At 31.7% G+C, this 16,500-nt stretch overlaps 2 protein-coding genes across 2 annotated transcripts in view; both read left to right on the top strand.

The window, feature by feature from the left end:
* mia3 (MIA SH3 domain ER export factor 3) overlaps positions 1–16,256 on the top strand; it is a 449,841-nt gene extending 433,585 nt beyond the window's left edge. Inside the window, exon 29 of the transcript XR_015518871.1 lies at positions 15,916–16,256. The gene's annotated coding sequence lies outside the window, so the exon portion shown is untranslated. The remainder of the gene's footprint in view (positions 1–15,915) is intronic.
* On the top strand, positions 6,249–9,112 carry si:ch73-91k6.2. Its single transcript, XM_087298899.1, has 2 exons — positions 6,249–6,323; positions 6,467–9,112. Exon 2 carries the CDS (start codon positions 6,581–6,583, stop codon positions 7,820–7,822), a length of 1,242 nt encoding a protein of 413 aa, XP_087155025.1. The 5' UTR covers positions 6,249–6,323; positions 6,467–6,580; the 3' UTR covers positions 7,823–9,112.
* Positions 16,257–16,500: the final 244 nt, after the last annotated feature.

The following is a 16,500-nucleotide window of genomic DNA, read 5'->3' as shown; positions in this document are numbered from 1 at the left end:
CATGTTTATTTATCCATTTATTCATTTATTTATTTATTTACCTACTTATTTATTTATTTATTTATTTATTTATTTAATTGCCTACTTGTTTATTTATTTACCTACTTATTTATTTACCTATTTATTTATATACATACTTGTTTATTTATATATTTATTCATTTATTTACCTATTTATTTATTTATTTATTTATTTACCTACTCATTTATTTATTTATTTACCTACAAATGTATTTATTTATTTACCTACTAGATTATTTATTTATTTACTCTTTTATTTAAATATTTACCTACTTATGTATTTATTTACTTACTCGTTTATTTATTTATTTACCTACTTATTTAATTATCTATTAATTTATTTATTTATTTATTTGCCTACTTATTTATTTATCTACTAATTTATTTATTTATTTACCTACTCATTTATTTATTTACTCATTTATTTATTTATTTACCTACTTATTTATTTATTTACCTTCTTATTTATTTGTTTTTTTACTTATTTATTTATTTGCCTACTTACCGACAAATTTATTTATTTATTTATTTATTTATTTATTTATTTATTTATTTATTTATTTATTTATTTAACAACTTATTCATTTAGCTATTTATTTATTTATTTATTTATTTATTTATTTATTTATTCATTAATGTATTTAACTCCTTACGTATTTATTAATTAAATTATTTATTTATTTAGCTTTTATTTATTTATTAATTTATTTATTACATATTTATTAATTCATTTATTCATTGATTAATTAATTTATTTATTTATTTATTTTGCTGTAGGTTTATTGGTTTAATTACCCACTTATTTATTTATTTGTTTATTTACCTAATTATTTACTTACTTTCTTATTTATTTGTTTATTTATTTATTTACCTACTTATATATTTATTAATTTAATTTATTTATTTATTTATTTCACTATAGGTTTATTTATTCATGTATTTATTTATTTATTGAATGCATTTATTTATTTGTGTATTTATTTATTTATTCACCTACTTACCTACTTATTGATTAATTAATTAATTAATTTACTTATTCATTTATTTTGCTGAGGGTTTCATTATTAATCATTTAATTTTGTGTATTTACTTACACATTTATTTATTTATTTATTTATTTATTTATTTATTTATTTAAAACTTAAATAATTGTTTATTTATTATATAAAATAATATAATCATTTTATTATACTAATTATTTGATAATTCTTTTTATAACACTACACTCTTAAAATGCTGTTTTGTATTATTGTAACCAACTGGCGAGTGACGGGTTGCAGCTGGAAGGGCATCTGCTGTGTAAAACATGTTTGGGATAAGTTGGCGACCCCAGATCATTAAAGGGACTAAGCCGAAAAGAAAATGAATGAATGTAACCCATATTTTTAATTGAATTTAAAGACATGGTTTAACCCAACTGTTGGGTTTATAGATTTATATATCACAGGAATGGGTTAATAAAACCCAGCATTTTTAAAAGTGTGTGCAAAGTTATGTTAATGTTTGTTTCTTTTTGTCTTTTTAGTACTATTATATGAATTAAAATATTTTACATTCACTTAATACATGTATTTTCTTGTGGATATAGCAAACTAAATAATGCAGTGAACACGAGTAAACATTATGTATGATACAAAGTTAGACATAAGCATTTGATTACTGCATTAATAATGCCAACAAGCAGAAATGTCATGTTTAATAAAGTCTGTTCCTTGCAATGTCTTTGTTTTTGATTGTTGAATTAATTCATTAATTCTGCTTATTTATCAGGGGTCACCACAGTGGAATGAACCTCCAATTGTTAAATTACCAAGGATTTTCATTCATTTCAGTTCATTTTCTTTCCTTTTTCTTTCAGTGCACTTACATACTTCACCAGTAGAGGGAGTCAGTCATAATTTTAAATGGAAGTCTATGCCTTTTTAAACTAACATTTCAACAATACAACACAACAATTGGATTTGATGTCGATAGTAAGAATATTATACAATAATACACATGTAATCAGTCATAGATGGAAAGAAGACCTCTTGGTTAACAGGAGCTCTGTTTATTTATGAATTGTGAATTTATGCAATGCATTTAATATATATGATGCTCTTCTTTCGCCATCTAGAGGTGATCTGAATAATCAACAAGAGAGCTAAAGTCAGGTTTCACCCTATGGTTTCACCTCTTTAATGTCATGCTAAACAAAAAAACAGGTTTTTGGTCTTGGTCTTTTGTCATGTAAAAACTGCAGGACACTCCAAAGACGGTATAGATACACACGATTCACATGTAGCCTATTTGCGTTTACTTAGACATTTATATTCAAAAAGCCTTTTTTCAGGTTTATGAAATACCCAGGGCCCGGTTTTTCAAAAGGTTTAATCCGGATAAAATTTATCCGGATTTAGTAATCCTGTTTTTAAGCCCTTATGCTGAAAGATTATAACAGTCTGATTTCTAACTGCAGGGCCCGGTTTTTCAAAAGGTTCAAATTGATCCGGATTTAGTAATCCTGTTTTTGCGATCCATGATCACGTAATCCAGCTTACTTTTTGAGCCAGTTTTTCAAAGCAACATCGGATTGGATCAATCTGATCCGGATAGGAACTTTTCAGGATCACTAAATCTGGATAACCAGTGCTCAAACAGGATCGGAAATCACAATGTAGAACTATAGATATGTAAAGAGTAGAATAACCAGCATGGGGTCAATATAACTTTATTTTTATTTGAAATGAAAATTTAATAATTATTAAAATAATAATAATAATAATAAATAAGAAAAACAAGAAAAACCCCACCCCATCCTCTTCCAGCAGTCCGCTCATCTGAGACCTACAACACTGAGGATATTTATAATAAGTTTCAAATATAGATGTAAATACATTAAAAAAAGACTTAATGTCAAAAACTGCACAATAAGTTCAGACTTCCTCATCTGATGTGGAGAGAGCAGCTTGTCTGAGCACAGCCTTTAGGAGGCGGATTTCAAGTCATTGGCCTTGGTTTGCTGCAGTTTGGTTAGGGTCAGTTGTTTCTCTGCCAGATGAAGCTGCGCTTCTGCCCTTTCAGTCTCTTTTTGCAATTGTTGAAAGAGATTTCAAAAATCAGCGATTGCCATTCTTTGCATTTTTTTTGTTGTTATTCTGTAATCATTGCATGCATCACTAATAAATATTCTAAAAAGAAAAATATTTTTCATTGTGATGAATATATATGTCAACTAGTGACAAAATAAAATGTATTGTTTTTGGTCAGTTTTGACAGCTGTTTGGCAGCTGTCATTATTTTATGAGGCCAAACTCGTTCTACTTTGTTGTAGTCTGAAAGGCTGAATAAGTTAAAGCCTATACTCACTATAGCCTGACAGATGAACAAATAAAATGAAAACCTTATGAATAAATAGTATATCTCGTAAGATACTGTATGATCCAAAAATAGTATTATTCAATAAAATGTTTAAGTTTTCATTACATTTTGGGCATGAAATCCACACTAAATCCACCCTTCTGATGGGATCAGTTTAATCCAGGTTTTTTGGATCAAAGTGATCCAGATCCTACAAAAAAGGTCTGAAAAACCCAAACTAAAGGTTTGATCCGGATCAAAACCAAGATTGGATTACGTGATCTAATCCGATTATGTAATCCGTTTTTTCTTTTGAAAAACCCATTTTCAAGATTTTATCCAATTCCTGATCCAAAATCCCAGTGGATTACTTTTGAAAAACCAGGCCCTGAACATGAAAAAGAACATCTGAAATGAACACATGAAAATTCATTCATAAAGGGAGTAATCTACTGTATGTAGATGTACTCATGAATTTTATTGACACTAAAGTATCTGTGAATGCCATTTTGTGTAAACAGCTGATTTCTATTGACTTTTGTGTTTAGCTTATACACTTAGGGGTGTCAAACTTAATTCTCGGAGGGCCGCAGCCCTGCAGTTTAGTTCCAACCCTGCTTCAACACACCTATCTGTATCAAACAAGCCTGAAGCACTCGATTAGTTTGATCAGGTGTGTTTGATTAGGGCTGGAACTAAACTGTGCAGAGCTGCGGCCCTTTAGGAACTGACTTCGACACCTGTGACATAGATATTAATAGAAAATAATGTCACGTACATGTGTGTTTGCAGCATGTGTACTGTTAAATATTATGTCAAACACGTTTCGCTATATAAATGAAGTTGTTAATTTTATATGAATGTAAATCTATACAGTGTATAATGATGTTTTTAAATGTTGTATTTTTTATGTATTTTATAAATGCATTTTATAAGATGTAGATCAAATATGTACCATTAACAACATTAAATATTATATAACTACAAGATATAAAAATGTGAATAAATTACATTAAACATTCTGATCTAATTATATTAGTTGATCATTAGTATAATCTAAAAAAGTGTGTGTATATATAACTTTCAGTGTATACAATAGTGTAAATACATATTGAGATTTTATAAAGGAAAGACTAAATCATTTATAAATGTACCTATTTAAAAAAATCATCCTATTTGAGACAAAACAAAAGCCATGGGTACATCTTTAGATTGAAAAGCTCACTTCTTAATCTTATTGTCTTTAATGTATATATTAATATCATGACGTTTTATATGTAAATATAAATGTAAATCTGCAACTCTATAATAGGCCTGGTTTCACAGAATAGGGCGCACACTAAACTAGGAATGTATTTTTTTATAATAAAAAATGTTTTATTAATATCCAAAACTACAAATATAATACTCAATAAGCTGAAAAATAACCAATTCAACAATTAGTACAGACAGGACACACAATTAGTTCAGAGACAGCACACAAACTAAACTAAAACTGTAATTTTTTTATATATATAAAAAATATTAATATCTAAATTTACAAAAATTATATCCAAACTTATACTCAATAAGTTAAAAAATAACAATATCAACAATTAGTATTATGTTCCTAACATAATTTCCAGTGTAAATAGTGACATATTGAGGTTTTATAGGTTAAATTATTGTAATTTTAATATTATTTAAACAATTTAAAGGGGGAAAGCATCAGTGGTGTCCATTTTGAGACAAAACAAAAGCCACGAATATATTTCAATGAATAATAAGCGAACGTTTCTTTCAGCTGAAACAGATTAACTTAGGTTACAATTTAAACTAAGAAATAAAGTGTGTGTGTTTCTCATTGTGTCTGATGCAATTGTTTTTTTAATGTATAAGCTAATAATGTTTTATATGTAAATATAAATGTAAACCTGCTTCACTATTTTAGACCTAGTTTCACAGACACGCCACAAACTAAACTAAGAATGTAATTTTTATTAACAAAACTATTAATATCCAAAATTAATTAATTAATTACTAATACTTTCCTTCTTAGACTTTACAGACCTGAAACTTGCCAATAGCACTTATTCATTGTTGCTCTTATAGTTGTGTAAATTGCTTCCTTGTCCTCATTTGTAAGTCGCTTTGGATAAAAGTGTCTGCTAAATGACTAAATGTAAATGTAAAATGTAAATGTAATGTAATACTCAGTAAGCTAAAAAAAAAAAAAAAAGGAATTTAACAATTTGTAGAATGTTCTTGACATAATTTCCAGTGTAAATAGCAACATATTGAGATTTTATAGGGCAAAATTATTGTTATTTAAATATTATTTAAATAATTTAAGGGGAAAAACATCAGTGGTGACCATTTTGAGACAAAACAAAAGCCACAGACACATTTTAAGATTATAAGCGCAAGTTTCTTTTCATTTGAAACAGCTCACTTATTTCTTAATCAAGTTTTTAATGTATATTATAATAATGTTTTATATGTAAATATAAATTTGCTACACTATGGGGCACAGACTATACAAGACTGTCATTTTTATTTAAACATGTTCTCAAATGAATATCTAAAATTACAAATTTAGTCAAAAAAATACTTCAACATTTAGTACTATGTTCCAGTTATTATCATTTTAATATTATTTAAATAATTTAAGGGTAAAGGCATCAGTGGTGTCCATTTTGAGACAAAACAAAAGCCACGGATACATTTTAAGATTAATAAGCGAAAGTTTCCTTCAACTGAAACAGATTACAACACATTTTAAATAAACCAAGACTAGTAAAACCGTGAAATAAATAGTGTGTTTCTCGCAGTGTGTGTCGTGAGTGTTTATTAGCACTTGTGAGGAGGAGCGAGTGTGTGTGTTCCTGTTGACTGTAAGTACACGTCAGCAGAGAGAGAGACCTCCTCATCCAGTTCACTTTCTCTTCCTGCTTACAACTTTGTTGCACATGACACTTTATCAGGGTGAGTAGCTCTTGCTTTACGAATAAACACACTTTCTACATTGAATAAGTGACATTATTAGCGCGCGCTTTGCTTGACGAGGCGCGAGTTTAGTTCGCGCCTTTATTCATGTGACAAACTCACCGTTGAACTTGTCTTGACAGAAACCACAATGTCCGCGTTTCACCTGAAAAATGCCCGGATTCTGCCCTCAACAGGCGTATAACAACAGTAAACATCCCATAATTCTGCTTTCCATGGTGCTTTGACGTCGAAAAATGAGATTCCGGTTGTTGAAGAAGAACTTTATTGTGTTCCTCGTTATTGTGATCGTCTTCATAATGTTGTTTTACACCATACGACGGACTAAAGATGACTCAAACATGGAGGAAACTGATAAAGAAAGCACACATACTGCTGTGATGGTTAAATTTGACTATGGAACCATCCAGAATATGAGAAAATCCATCTATGACAGCAACTACAGACAGTTTATCCAAAATGGAGATCAATTTCCCTTAGATCCAGAGGTGGTGATTGTGGTGCAAGTCCACAACCGGCCGGCGTATCTCAAAATGCTCATACAGTCCTTAGAAAAAGTCACTGGAATACAAAACGCACTTGTGATATTCAGTCATGACTATTTCTCTGAGGAAATTTCCGGTATGGTCAAGGAAATTGCGTTTTGCAGAGTTCTGCAAATTTTCTTTCCCTACAGCATTCAGCTTTATCCGAATGAATTCCCGGGACAGGATCCTCAAGATTGTCCGAGAGACATATCCAAGGATGACGCCATCAAAAAGGGTTGTTTGAACGCAAAGCATCCTGATTCCTACGGACACTACAGGGAAGCGTCGATAACGCAAACTAAACACCATTGGTGGTGGAAGCTGCATTTCGTATTCGAGCGAGTGCGAATTCTCCGAGGATACAACGGATATGTCGTATTCATAGAAGAAGACAACTATCTTCTTCCTGATTTCCACGAATACTTAAAATCAATGTCCGAGCTCAGGAAAACCAGTTGTGGTGATTGCGATGTTCTCGCATTAGGCAACCATAACAGTTTGTCAGGCTTTCACGAACTTTCTAGCAAAACCGAGACGTCAGGATGGCTGTCTACCAAACATAACATAGGAATGGGAATCACCAGAGAGCTCTACTACAAACTAATGGGATGCAACAACGCGTTCTGCACATACGACGATTATAATTGGGACTGGACCCTGCAGAACTTGTCCGGCACGTGCATTTCGAAGCCTATCAAGGTTTTGGTGGCACTCGGAAGTCGCGTTATTCATACTGGAGATTGCGGCCTTCATCAGAAAACGGACTGTCGGCCGGAAATGGCTCAGGAGAAGGTGGATTCAGCTCTCAAGGATGTCAAATCTATTCTTTTCCCGCCAATTTTAACGTTGACGGATAACGGGCCGGTTGTACATCAGCCTCACATGAAGAATGGAGGTTGGGGAGATATTCGAGATCACACGCTGTGCGTCAACTACGCCGCTCGACTCTGAACTTTATAAACGAGTGCCATTCAAAATATCAGGTTTACACGTTTCAGGATTAAAATTTTGCTTATACCAAAAATAGGAAGAGCTATAATGGTGTGTTCATGTAAATCTCACAAAAAATGGGTCGACATTTCACCACATAATCAAAATACACAAAAAAAATGATTGGGTTGTTATGACCCACGCTGTAAAAAATGTCCTTTATGTTGTCAGAGCAAAAATTGATTGGTAATTTGTTTTTATAAATTTAAGTTGATTGACCATAAAACAATTAAGTTGCCCCCCAAAAAAACTAAAAATTGTGTTTGAACTCCTTTGACATTTTTTTTATTGCAAAATTGGGTCAAATATGGACAAACCCAAGTGTTTTTGTTTTGTTTGTTTGTTTGTTTATTTATTTGTTTGTTTAGTGTCATTTTTGTTTTATTGAAAAAAAAAAATATCCAGCATTCGGTTTGTTCGTATTTGACCTAATGTTGGCAAACCTTCGGTTTTTAGACTATAGTTTATGCAGTTTTATTTTTATTTATTTATTTATTTATTTTTACCACAGATGTGTTGTAGAATTTACGCTTTAAAAATATGGGTTGTTTGTGGGTCAAATGTTGAGTAACTTGGGTTGGGTTGAAAAATGTAATTTAAATTTCATTTTAAAAAAGTTACTTAAAACAGTTGGGTTAATTATAATAATATTACAACAGGTAAACCAACTTTTTAATTGAGTAACTTTTTTTCAAAATTAAATTTAAATTACATTTTTCAACCCAGCGTAATATTTTTCTGGTAACCCAGCAGTGGGATAGTTCGGCACCAACCTGCTGTTGGGTTATTTTAACCCAATCCATTGGGTCGGTAAGGTTAACCCAATAATTAGAAATCCTATTCCAACTAGGTGATTTATTATGGATGCGATTCATTAAGCATTCAGATTGATTCAACATAGCAGCAATGTTTTTAAACCCTCTATTGGGTAAAATTTTTAACCCAACTTTGAGTGTACCAAACATTGGGTATGACAATTTTGGTCCCAATATTGGGTTAAAGCATTTCCACTAAGAAAATGTTTATAAATTTAGTAAATTATGGTAAATAACTAATAAAGAAAACAAACTAACTAAATTTTTTTTATTGTAAAATAAAGTAAAAACAAACTAGTTTTGCAGAACATTTTGCAATATTTACAATAATATTGGAAAAATATATTATAATAATGACCCACATTGAAATTTCATTTTTTTTTCTAATAAATGCAAACGAATGACATTAACCGATTGAAAAAACATAAAAATAAAAGCATTTCCTTGTAAAAAAATAAATAAATAAATTATATATATATATATATATATATATATATATATATATATATATATATATATATATATATATATATATAGACAGCTTTGAAAATGTTTTTTCAGTGCAGTTTTTCAATCATTTACTATAATACGGTTACTGTATAATGAGAGTTTTACTTTTTCATGATTGTAAAAAACTAAAAAAAACAAAAGCACTGAATTAAAGGTGAAATAAGTAAAAATGGTATAATAGTAATACTTTACTATGCTAAAACCCATCCAAATGCAAAAATAATCAATGAAAGCTATATATGAAGTAACTCTGCATATTTTTCAATGTGATAATGAGAATTTGACAGCAAATGAGCTTGATTTGTGTTAAAGTTCACACCAAAAACACACTTCTGCTAAATCTGGTTTAATTTTAGTTATGGGTGTGTCATCATTACAATAAAACACATCACATGGTTGATTTTGTGGTGAAATTTGACCCGATTCCTGAGATGAACGACATTTACACCAAGTTAAAAATTGCTTTATATCACTGACACTGTTAAAAGCTGGGGTTTGGGTCACTGTGTTTTATTAATTTCTTTTTCTTGTGAGGGAATTTCGTTATGAACCTTCCAGTGAACATTACACTGTAAAATAGCTGTTAATTAACCGTATTTTGTGTGTTTTCTGTTTGTTTACGGTTGTGAATTGCATTATGGGATGTTGATCTCTGATCTGTCGACTTCTGATGTTTAGAATTCTACTCTACAGTTTAACAAAGTGACTTTTATTGATACTTTAGTCTGAGATAATAATGTATACGTAATAATTCAAAGAGAAATAAGTCTGTAAAATAACAGATAATGTACTGGCAGTTTATTACTAGGTGTTTTTAGCGTAATATACAACACCAACACAGACAATATATAACTTTAAGTTATTAAAAATGCCAATAAAACTCACTTTTTTTTAACTTCTCAAGGTTAAAAAGTTGTTGCAAGACATATCAAGATCCCATAATGCAACTTGGAAGCATAAATAAACTGAGAAAATTAAAAATATAAGTCACAAAATACAGAAAACTGCTAATTTACAGATTATTTTTTACAGTGTAGTTTGAATGCAAGTCTTCCTTTTACTTGTGTTTTATAAAACTATTCCTGGGTTGTTCATTATTTGGGACCTATTTTGGTGGTGTGGTTTAGACGTGCGACTGTTTTGGACCTGAATTAACATGCCTTAAAAACAATGTTTGATTTGCGTATGGCTGTTTTGCATAATTTGCATGTGCGCTTTCCTCCTTTATTCCTCATCTTCTTGGTGAGTTTTTTTCTCACAGACAATAAGTCGATAATTTCTTTATCGCCTTAAATTGTGTTTAATATTTTTTGCATTAATATATCTGGAAGACAGGATTGTAGCATCAGCTTTTTTGGATTGGTTTGCATCCATTTTTTTTTTATTTTTTTTTAGGTTTTTGCATCCTATTCACTGTGATTTGATTGATTTTTCACAAATACGACACTTAATATATTTAGTGCACTCTGCAAAAAAAAGTCTTAAGTTAGCAATTTTCCATATTTTGTCATTCATGTTTTTATATTATATATTACAGGGTTCACACGCTTGAAAACACATAAAAGAAATAATGGATTTAAGGCCTGGAAGGTCTTGAAAATTTGAAAGGAAATTTGTTTATGGTTTTATTTCAACAAATGTACTCTTGTCAAAAACAAAAAACTGACAAAACCTATAACTATTAAATCTATTAAAATCGTTTACAATAACACTGACAAACAATGCACTTTTTATCAATATTTCAGAAACCGCATTTGAATATTACCAGCATTAAATTCGACATTGACATTTTTAGTGTACATAATAAGTATAAGTGAAACGTAAAGACTTTCATGGTGCTGCATAATGTATGGTGGGGTATGCTGACAAAGGCGCTTGATTTAAAACTAATGGTGCTTTAAAAGGTCATTGAAAGTCCTTGAATCTGCTGTTCATGAAAGTGTGGGAACCCTTATATTATTATTTATTTCTGCTTTTGATTATTCATTATGGGACCTTTATCTTTTCTCCAGCAATTTTCAATGTTGCAAAGAATGAAAGTGTTTATTTATTTATTTTTTTTTTAATAGTTTGCAGTACTATATTGTCTGCTTTGGTGTTGTATATTATGCTAAAAACACCTTGTAATAAGCTGCCAGTACATTTTCTGTTATTTTACCGACTTATTTCTCTAATTATTATTACTTATACATTATATTATTATCTCAAACTGCTAAAATGTGAATTAAAGTCACTTTGTTAAACTGTAGAGTTGTTTTTTTAACTTCAAAAGTCGACAGAGCAGACATCAACATCCCATAATGCAATTCACAACCGTGAACAAACACAAAAATAAATGATTAAATACGGAAGCTGTTAATTAATGGATATTTTTACAGTGCATGAAGTCTAAATGTGAAAACTTTAATTGCTTCAACTTAAAAACATTGAGTTTTTTTTTTTCAATTTAATCTGTGGTGGTTTTCTGAAGTGAACTTAAAAACTTAATTATTTTAAATTGATTTGTTTAAGTCAGGAGTGTCAAACTCTCTGCGCAGTTTAGTTCAGGGGTGTCCAAACTCAGTCCCGGAGGGCCGGTGTCCTGCATAGTTTAGCTCCAACTTCCTTCAACACACCTGCCTTGATGTTTGTGTGTACCTAAGAGCTTAGCTGGTTCAGGTGTGTTTAATTAGGGTTGGAACTTAAATATGCTGGACACTGGCCCTCAAGGACCGAGTTTGGGCACTCCTGGTTTACTTCCGACTCTAATTAAACACACTTGATCAAACTAATTGAGTCCCTCAGGCTTGTTTGAAACCTACAGGCAAGTGTTTTGAAGCGGGGTTGGAATCAAACTGTGTTGGGCGCTGGAGTTTGACATCGCTGTTTAAGTTGATGCAATGTTTTATTTACCAGTGAATTGTTTAAGTAGTGAAATGTTATCTGTACTTGACTTAGAGTCCAAGATATTCACCTTTGTGCTTTTTTTGGAGAGTTTTGAAGGTACAAAGGTACAGCTGACCTCATCTGTTTCCCCTTACACTGTAAAAAAATATCTGATAATGAACAGTTTCCATAATTAAGTGGTGTTTTTCATTTATTTCTGGTTGTGAATTGCATTAGGATGTTCATCTCTGCTCTGTCCACCTTTGATGTTGAAAATTCAACTCTACAGTTTAACAAAGTGACTTTTATTGACATTTTAGTAGTTTTGAAATTATGTATAAGAAATCATACATAGAGAAATAATTCTGAGTAGAAAATGTGCTGGCAGTTTTTTGTAGCGTAATATACAACACCAACCTAGACAATATAGCACTGAAAACTAATAAAAATGTCAATAAAAGTCACTTTTTTGAATTTTTCAAGGTTAAAAGTTGTTGGAGGAAAGATTAAGCTCCCATAATGCAATTCAAAACAGAAATAATTGGAGAGAAATAAATAAAAACATTATAAAATATAGAAAACTGCTAATTTACGGAGGTTTTTTTTTTTTTTTTTTTTTTCCAGTAAACACTTCCCCTTGAACTGTAAAAAATATCTGATAATGAACAGTTTCCATATTTTAGTGGTGTTTTTTATTTATTTACGGTTGACAATTGCATTATGTTCATCTCTGCTCTGTCCACCTTTGATGTTGAAAATTCAACTCTACAGTTTTATAAAGTGACTTTTAGTGACATTTTTAGTAGTTTGAAAAAATATAATGTGTAAAAAAAAATCATATATATATATGAGCGAGAGAGAGAGAGAGAGAGAGAGAGAATAAGTCTTTAAAATAACAGAAAATGGCAGGTTATTGCAATTTGTTTTTAGCACAATATACAACACCAACCCAGACAATAAAGCACTGCAAACTATAAAAAATGTCAATAAGTCACTTTTTTCGAACTTTTCAAGGTTAAACATTGTTGTAATAAACTATTAAGCACCCATAATGCAATTCAAAGGCATAAATAAATGAAGAAAAATAAATAAAAACGTCACAAAATATGGAAAACTGCTAATTTATGCTTGTTTGTTTTTTTACAGTGAACAATTGCTTTTTCCAGCTGTGTGATTCCTTGCACTAAAAATATCTGATAATGAATAGTTTCCATACTTTAGTGGTGTTTTTCACTTTATTTACGATTGTCAATTGCATTATGGGATGTTGAGCTCTGCTCTTTCGACTTTTGATTTTAAAAATTCAACTTTACAGTTTACAAAGTGATTTTTATTGACATTTTATGTATAAGAAGTAATATATAGAGAAATAAGTCTGTAAAACAACAGAAAATGTGCTGTCAGTTTATTACAAGGTGTTCGTAGCATAATATACAACACCAACCGAGACAATACATCACTGCAAACTATTAAAAATGGTCATAACAGTCTCTTTTTCCAACTTATCAAGGTTAAAAGTTGTTGAAAGATCAGGTTCCCATAATGCAATTTAAAACAAAAATAGAGAACATTACATAAAAACTTCATAAACTGAAAAACCACTAATTTATAGTTGTTGTTTTTACAGTGAACGCTTGCTTTTTTTCCAGCTGACCTCATCTGTGTTTCCTCACACTGTTAAAAACATCTGATAATGAACAGTTTCCATATTTTAGTGTTATACTGCATTTGTTTACAGTTGTGAATTGCATTATAGGATGTTAATCTCGGCTCTGTCGACTTTTGATGTTAAAAATTCAACTCTACAGTTTAACAAAGTGACTTTTATTGGCATTTAAGTGGTTTTGAAATTAAATCATGTGTAAGAATACATTAATATAGAGAGAAATAAGTCTGTAAAGTAGCAGAAACTGTACTGGCAGATATTTACAAGGTGTAATATAAAACACCAACCCAGACAATAAAGCACTGCAGTGCAAACTGTTAAAAATGTCAATAAAAGTCACTTTTTTTTTTTTTACTTTTCAAGGTTAAAAGTTGTTGGAGGAAAGATTAAGCTCCCATAATGCAATTCAAAACAGAAATAAATGGAGAAAAATTAAAACAAACATCACAAAATATGGAAAACTGCTCATTTACATTTGTTTTTTTACAGTGAACACTTGCTGTTTTCCAGCTGACCTCATCCGTGTGTTTCCTCTCTGATTTCCTGTCTTTGATTTCCGTTTTAGACTTTAGGGAGGAAAAGCTGACATGTTGAAAAGAGTTGCCAAAATGTGTGTGTGTTTGTCTGTCTCTGTGTCTCCAAACTAGAGGGCCAGTGTCCTGGAGAGTTTAGCTCCAACTCTAATCAAACACACCTGAACCAGCTTATCAAGCTTCTATTAGATCAGTGTTTCTCGACCACTTTCCTGGAGAACCACCAGCACTGCATGTTTTGGATGTCTCCTTTGTCTGGCAACCATTACAGGTCTTTCAGTCTCTGCTAATGAGCTGATGGTCTGAATCAGGTGTATTTGGTTAAGGAGACACGGAAAATGTCCAGAGCTGTGGCCCTCCGGTAACATGGTTGAGAAACACTGTACTAGATATACTAGAAACTTCCAGGCAGGTGTGTTGAAGGAAGTTGGAGCTAAACTCAGCAGGACGCCGGCCCTCCAGGACCGAATTTGGACAAACTCTTGTCCTGGAGGGCTGGTTTCCTGCATAGTTTAGCTCCAAATTCCGTCAACACACCTGCATGGAAGTTTTTGTAAACCTGGAAAGAGCTTGATCAGCTGGTTCATGTGTGTTTAATTGGGGTTAGAACTAAAATATGCTGAACACCAACCCTCATTATTGAGTTTGGGCACCCCTGGTTTATTATATGAGACATTTGTTTTGCTCTAATGCAGTGGCCACAAACTCAATTCCTGGAGCGCCGCAGCTTTGCATAATTTAACTTCAACCATCTTTAACTCAACCTGCTTAATACAGTAGTCTTGAACACCGTGATAAGTTGGATCAGCTGTGTTTGATTTGGGTTGGAGCTAAACTGCAGAGCTGCGGCCCTCCAGGAATACAGTTTGACACTGACTGTTTTTCTTTTGTACGGGTATAAGTGACTGATTTGTAGAAGCGAGTTTTCCTTAAGCAAATCGCAATGCTATCTGTCTTTAAAAGCCATATTTACATTTGTTCTTAACACTTTGAGCCAAAGATGCCTTGATGTCTTGAGTTTAGTTCATGTAGTGGTGTAAATGTTCAGGTGGGAATTCTGTTGTTTTCTCTGATTTAATGAGTTTATAAGTGAATGAGGGGTACTTTCTGATCATTTGTTTTGTTTTTGTTGTTTTGGGAAGTGTTTCCCCAAATGCCATTTTGGCTGTTTGTATTAAAACGTTGATTGTATGCTATATATTCTTTTGTGTTTGTGTTTCTCTTTCTAGCTTATAATCCAGTTAATCTCAAGCTGAAATCATAAAACGACTTATGAATCGATGAAAATTGTTTAAAAAAAATAATTGATTAAAAATAATAATATTTGACATTAATAAAATAAAATAAAATTTGGCTGTATATGGGGACTGGTTGGGGCACTAAGGCACAGCGCACACCTCCCACCAGTGCCAATATACAGCCATATCGCACTGCTACTCATGTCATATATATATATATATATATATATATATATATATATATATATATATATATATATATATATATATATATATATATATATATATATATATTAGGGGTGTCACTATTTCGATTTTTGATCGAAATTTATGCTCAATTTCAATTATCGAATCAAAAAATAGAATCGTCGATGCTGCCACGCCCCCATGTCACGTCAGCTTGGCTTGCCAAGCGGGAAAAAAACAGGCTTGTTGAAGTGCTTGTTAAACTGCAGACGCAGGAGACCCGTCGACAGAACTTAAACCCTCTCCTCTTTCAATGAAGTCGCCGGTGTGTAAGCATTTTGGATTTCCAGTGAGTTATGTTGACAACGTTCGTGTTGTCGACAAAAAACACAGTTTTGCAAGCTCTGCTATGTACGTATTACGTACGGTTCGTCCGATAGACAACACCGGCATCGCGATCCTCCGCCCGCCCCCGTTGCAAATCCGCTCGCGAAAAGTTCACACTCAGGCCCTGTTTACACTGTGTTTGTTTTTAAATGGCATTTTAGAACGACAACGATTTGACATCCACAGTGGCGTGTAGCATTTCTGAGCAGCCCTCCTGACCACACAGACACAGACGCACACACAGCCATATGAGCTTGAGACAGCAGGTCCAGGCAGTCAGAGGACTGCTTCAATCTTTCACTCACTTGTACTTAGTCATTTTAGCGAACACCTCAGATACTGTTGGCTGGTTCCTGTTGGTTGTGCGTCTTTTTTACCGACGCCATTATAACGACACAGATCACTGCCTATTCACGAGTCCCGCAGAAAAAGTGATTGA

Source organism: Danio rerio, chromosome 20 (genome assembly GCF_052040795.2).
Source record: "Danio rerio strain M-AB ecotype USA chromosome 20, GRCz13ab, whole genome shotgun sequence".
Classification (NCBI taxonomy): Eukaryota; Metazoa; Chordata; class Actinopteri; order Cypriniformes; family Danionidae; genus Danio; species Danio rerio.
The sequence above is the reverse complement of the archived record's forward strand: the minus strand, read 5'-3'. Positions and strand labels throughout refer to the sequence as shown.